Source organism: Cryptotermes secundus, unplaced genomic scaffold (genome assembly GCF_002891405.2).
Source record: "Cryptotermes secundus unplaced genomic scaffold, Csec_1.0 scaffold763, whole genome shotgun sequence".
Lineage (NCBI taxonomy): Eukaryota > Metazoa > Arthropoda > Insecta > Blattodea > Kalotermitidae > Cryptotermes > Cryptotermes secundus.
The window spans coordinates 70,934-77,476 of record NW_019724754.1 but is presented as its reverse complement, the minus strand read 5'-3'; the positions used below and the strand labels follow the sequence as shown (position 1 = coordinate 77,476).

The following is a 6,543-nucleotide window of genomic DNA, read 5'->3' as shown; positions in this document are numbered from 1 at the left end:
TTACACTGCTAGAACGCATGGTGCAGAAAATGTATGAATTTCGGGATTTTTTTTTTTTTGAATGAGTGTAAAAATTTTTTACAGATATTAAAACCTGTAAATTAGAATATCTGATTCTATATTCTTTCTACATTAAAGGAGCGTTCATTTCATTCGTTTATCATAAGAAATGTAGAAATTACACCATTTTTAGAAACATGCTTACAATTCCATTGCCCTAGAAGGGCGGGCATTTAAATAAACTCCGTCCAGCTGCCCCTACCGGAAATTAAATGGCCCGTCCGATAAAGGTTAATTAGTTAAGCACATGGACAACTTTACATTACTGTTACCATTACCTTTACACCACACAGTTAGAGGTATTGGCTCTGTTGTTCAGGAAACTGCATAAAGCTATCCCTATAACAGGCTGTGGAGGCCCATATGGTTGTGAGATGTCGAGGCTCCAACATTTTCTAGACAATCGGCTCACAGATGGTGGTGAGGTTGTCATCCTTACACGCCAGCCACCCTTTACCCCCGTGAAGATTCCTGGTACTCTTTTCTCTTAATGCTGAGTTGACCCCAGGATCAGCTGGAAGGATTAGGTAAATTGAAAAATCCAGTGACCTAAATTTGAATTGAACCCGCAACCTTCCAGCTTGTAACATAGTGGCCCAACCAACTACGCTACTGTAAATATAGAAATAAATTGATGGTGTTAGCTGGTTGAAGCTGCTGTGCCTGTCTCTGATGTCAGCATCAACTTAATGTAAGGACACTTTCCTTTTGTAAGGTAACATAGAGGTATCCCTGTGCTTAATTAATTAAGCGTCTTACCATGAAGACATGGGTGAGTGGAATTATAGCTCTGCCATTCTTGACCCTGGCAGTAGAGGGATGTGACTGGTCAGCTTCACACCCTGGCCACTTTACCCGTGGCAAAAGACATACCAGTACCCATAAACTAGGAGGCTGGGTGCGCCTCAGAGCTGCTCTGGACATTGTTGAGTAGAGAAAATTCTCTTGTCCTTTCCAATAATTAAACCCTGCCTTTTCAACATGTAGCCCATTGTTATTCAGATTGAGTCATACTTGCTCCAATTTTCCTGTGCATGTACAAATAATAGTTTCAAAGGGAATACAAGGGACCTCAATACACAAATAAGTGTTTAGGAATGGCTGACTGTATATAAACCTCAACAAGCTCAGCCCATAAGGGAAGAATGTAATAGTCGCCATATCTGTGCACAATTTTCATAATGATGTGTTCATGCCTCTATGATGTTTCTACCAGGTTGTGCGCAATGTAACGCTGGTCCAGGTGAAGATGAATGGGACAGAGTATTTCCGAAAAACTATCTCTGCGACAGGTCCACTTGATGTGAACGTGTTATATCTCGGAGGCATGCCACAGATGGGGCGTACCATTCGCCAAGTTGAAGCAATTCCAGATCGATCTGAAATTACAAAGCCCCCAGTGAACTTCAAGGGAATCATACAAGATGTGCAGGTAACATAGAGTATAGATTCCATGGCATATTTTGGATCCCTTTTGTCTTTTGCCATGTTGATTTCACTACCAGGATTTAATTTTTATTTGTTTTCTTCATATTTTGTCCATCCTATCCATTTTGGTTTCATCTCTCTAACAGTATGAGGCAAGCTTTGCACAGTATTTAATCAAATTTGTCAGAAAAATATATTTTCCATAATATAGTATAACATGATAAGGATATACATAAGGATACATTACAGTTGGGTTCAAGTGATTGGTTGATACATTAACCCCCTCCCATCCTTCTTTCCAACTTCACTCCAACCAGCACAAAAATAAAAATGAAAAGTCACTTTGGCTTAGGGAAATATGAAACTCCTCTTGCAGCAGAAGATATGTCAAAATATAAGGAGCTAGCAATAATGTGGCAGTAAATTTGTGAATGTTGATAGAAGGCTTCCAACAGGGAACAGGGAAGGACTAAACATTGTGCTTTTGGTATTTCTATCTTGTGCTATGTGTAACAGAATAGATGACAAAACATTTGATGTTATTTGTTACAGATTAGCAATGGGAATCGCATCATGGTGGTTGAATTCTTTCCTCTGGGGGCGGATGATCTGGAGATTCCTCCTCCGTTTGGTACTGTAAGCTTTGATAAAACGATGGTACTGGAGGGAGTTGTGTCTGACAACTCATGTAGGAGCAATCCATGTGAGCACAGTGGAACCTGTTTTGTGACATGGAATGATTTCAGGTACAAACTTACTCCCACCAAGCAGGAGTACTGTGTTCTTTGCCCAGGGTATGATTGCTTTCATTGACAATATCACAGTAAATAGTTGCTAAACTTCAAGGAAGGAGTAACGCTCAAATCAATATTGGTGTAGAAGCTTTTGGATACAGAAAAATATATATTCTGGCTGAGGTTTCTTGTGGAAAGATCAATACCTGCTTAAAAGAAATAATATTTCACAAGCACTAGGACATGCCACAGATATTAATATTGCAGACGTGTGTTATGAAGGTATTCTAAGATACAGCCAAAAACTATACATCACTGCCATCTATGAATAAAAGCCAAAATTGTGTACTAGCTAAAAATATGGAATAACCATGAAAACTAGTCGCTGTCCACTTAACACATTGAGGACCAGTCGCATGATATCATGCTTTTGGCTTTTAAACATGGCGTACCGGTCACATGATATCATGATTTTAGGACATGTTAGGTTGTAACACAATATACCTTGCTCTGGCACCACCCAAATTGCACGCAATGGCATAATAAAACTCTGGAATGTTTGCTTACCTGTCAGTAACTTGACCTCACTGCTTTCTTAACCCACTATAAACGAAAATGCTTTGCTGCTCTTCGAGCTTTATGTATCAGCCAGTAGTTAGTGGTGGGGTATGGACAAGGACAAATTCTTCTTCGATGAGCTTGCTGACCTGCCTTGTCAGACACATAGTCATGGTGATTCAGAGAGCAGCACTGACAGGGGAGAACAAAGACTTGTGGCCACAGACAGTAAATGTGACAGTAGCTCCGACAATAATGCAGGTAATAAATTACGGGGACAGTAAAAAATCTAAACCCTGATTTGAAATTGAAATACAAAGCATTTCTGATGAATGTGGCAAAGGCCTGGGCTACAGACCAGATGGTGGCGGCAGAACCAGAGTCAGACACAGATTTAGTGTAACTGGGCCCATCAACTTCCACCCCAAGCAGGCCTCATGTGGACCCCCCAGGGCGGCTCTCAGGTGATATAGGGAAACATACCCTCATGAAAATTGTGAAGAGTGAACATTCCAAGGGGAAGCATCCTTCTAGACAATGCCGTGTTTGCACAGTTCACAAAAAAAAAAAGGAGTATGTCTACATTTGCGAGTTCTGTGTAATACCACTTCACAAAGGGGAATGTTTCCAGAAATATCACACCCTCAAGCGCTTCTAGGAGCACTGGAAAGTGTTCTCCAAAAATTTTAGTTCATAACATTAATTAGGAGATTTCTAAGTGAACAGTGCACAAGTTAGAATAGTAGGTTTAATAATGGCAGCCCCAGGGTGATTGAAATATTTAAATCGCTGGTCCACACTGTGTTAAGCTTTATACGTGGTGTGTTCAAAAAGTATCGAACCGTTGGTCGGTAGAAATACATTTATTGATTTGGAGGTACAAAACCATAATCCCCTTCAAAGTAGTCTCCTTGGTAATGCACACACTTCTCCCAGTGCTTCCGCCATTGTTGGAAACAGTTCTGGAACGCGTCTTTTGGAATGGTGATCAGCCGGGCCATCTCATTCCGCATGATGTCTTCTCTTGACTCAAATTGGGTTCCTTTCAGCGGCATTTTCAGCTTGGGAAATAGCCAAAAGTCACACGGAGCCATGTTGGAGTAGGGAGCCTGACAAACAACAGGGATGTTGTGTTTGGTGATGAGAGTCTGAATCAGATGCGCAGAATGGGCGGATGCGTTATCATGATGGAGCTGCCAAGATTTTGCTGCCCACAGATCCGGTCATTTGCGCCGCACAGCATCATGAAGGCGACGAAGGGCCTCCTGGTAGTATTCCTTTGTGATGGTTTAGCCTTGTGGTGCGTACTCATGATGCACAACCCCACGGGAGTTGAAGAAAATGGCCAACATGACCTTGACATTGCTGCAGACCTGCCGTGCTTTTTTTGGCCTCAGGAATGTTGGATGTTTCCACTGTGACGACTGCATCTTGGTTTTCGGGTCGTACCCATAAACCCACAACTCATCGCCTGTGATCTCGGTGTTCAGAAAGTTGGGATTACTGTTTGCATTGTCCAGCATGTCCTGTGTGATTTCCAGACGGCGTTGCTTCTGCTCCATTGTTAGCAGTTTCAGCACGAATTTCGTGGACACTCTCCTCATGCCCAAATCCTCAGTAAAAAATTGAATGTACTGATCCAGTGCTACCCCTATCTCGTTCGCAAGTTCTCGGACTGTGATACGACGGTCCTCCATGACCAAAGTCCGCACTTGCTCAATGACATTCTCATTTCGGCTTGTTGAGGGTCTGTCTGAACACGGTTCGCTGTCTACTGGTGTGTGGCCATCTTTGAAGCGGTTGTACCACTCCTTTATCTGTAAGTTGCTCATGGCATCATCCCCGAAAGCTTGTTGAATCTTGTGAATGGTTTCCACTTGGGTATCACCAAGCTTTTGGCAAAATTTGATGCCATTTTCTGCAGGCGGGAAAAAATTCATGACTGCGCATGAATGTCCCCTCCACATCTCCACCGAAGGGAGCCTCCCGCGCTTCGTTGGTTTATGCGGGAAAAAAGAAGGTTCGATACTTTTTGAACACACCACGTATGTGTGATCTGAATCTTGACTACAACACCAACTTGCTTTGCCAAGATATTTCATGGTTTTTCTCAGTCCCCCAGGTTCTAGGATAGTACCTCAAGTTAGGACATGGCTGCTTCCTTCCTCATTTCTTCTAATTAACTGTTCATTGTCATCCAGTCATTTGATGCTGTAAATTGTGACTGACAACATTGTTATATGAAGTAGAAACAATTACTTATAATACTATAATATATAAAAGGTAAAATTGTCCCTGTGCTTAATTAATTAGGCACCAGGCCATGAAGATGTGGGGAAGTATTCTTGACCTTGACACTAGGTGTAGGTGAGTGGTCAGCTCCACACTTATAGTATATAATATAATGTAATTGTAAGATTATATTATAAATTTATAATGTAATATTTGGGATTGTATTTGCAGCCTTGACTTTTATACATACCGGCAAGAGCACATGTAAATTCTGCAATATCTTTGGTATTCCTCTATTAAGTTTTGAGGCTGAAAACAGGAAAAAGACATAAAAGTTACATTTTTGACATATATTGGAAGAAGTCGGGGTATCTCAGTTGATATAGGGATGTGCAATGGCCTGGACAGCTGCAGTTCGATTCCTGGCAGAGGCAACATCTTTCTCTTCTCCACAGTGTCCAGACCAGCTCTGGAGCCCACCCAGCCTCCTATTCAGTGGGTACCACAGGTGATTTCCTTGGGGGTAAAGCAGCCAGGGTGTGAAGCTGACCACTCACCTTCATCTGGTGCTGAGGTCAAGAATGGTGGAGCTATATCTCCACTCCCATGTATTATTATTATTATTATTATTATTATTATTATTATCATCATCATCATCATCATCATCTCTTGTCACAGGTTTATTTCCTGGTATTCCTTTTCTTGAACCAGTGATGCACCTCACCACTCAGGCTTCAAGCTTCACACTGTAGCACTTTTCGTAGTATGTGTGATGTTCCCAGGATACTGTTTTTTGCAGTGAATCTATGGAGTGCTTACCAGGAATTAGTTCCAGATATTTTCTCAACCCTCTCGTGACTGTACCCGTGGCTCCAATAGTTACTGGTATCACAAAACATTTCATGTTCCACATTCGCTGAGTTTCGATGCTTAAATTTTTATATTTTAATTTCTTCTCTGCTTCTTTTTGTACTACATTCCTGTCCGCTGGTATTGATACATCTATAAGTATGCAAGTTTTCTTTTGCTTGTTTTTAATTAATATGTCAGGCCTGTTTGCCAGAACCTCTCTGTCTGTTTGTACACCTTGGTTCCATAACACCGTTATATCCTCATGTTCACATACTGACTTAGGCACGTATGAGTACCAGTTGTCTGATACTTGAATTCCAAATTCTTTACATATTGAGTAATTTAAATACATGCAAACTTTATCATGCCTTACTATATATTCTTTCTTCGCCAAAACAGGACATCCTGATGTTAAATGGACTATAGTTTCTTCGTATTCTTTACACAGTCGACATTTACTTCCGATCTCTTCTTTCAATATTTTTCTCTTAAAATAGTTTGTACTGATTGCTTGGTCCTGAGCTGCTATGATTAAGCTTTCTGTTTCCCCTTTAAAGCCTCCAAATTTCAACCATCGATAGGTCTGTTCCTCATCCACCAGAGTGTCATATAAGCTGTGTGGATATTGTCCGCGCATTATTTTCTTTTCCCATTTCTTTTGTGTTCTGAGCTATTGCCT

General features: G+C 41.2%; 1 protein-coding gene across 3 annotated transcripts in view; it reads left to right on the top strand.

Moving 5' to 3' along the window:
• The window catches only part of LOC111862948 (protein crumbs), a 112,703-nt gene that overhangs the window by 82,788 nt on the left and 23,372 nt on the right, over window positions 1-6,543 (top strand). For all 3 annotated transcript variants that reach the window (XM_023848837.2, XM_023848838.2, XM_023848835.2), the window contains 2 exons: window positions 1,277-1,492; window positions 2,041-2,234. In XM_023848837.2, coding sequence (XP_023704605.1) covers window positions 1,277-1,492; window positions 2,041-2,234 — 410 coding nt within the window. The remainder of the gene's footprint in view (window positions 1-1,276; window positions 1,493-2,040; window positions 2,235-6,543) is intronic.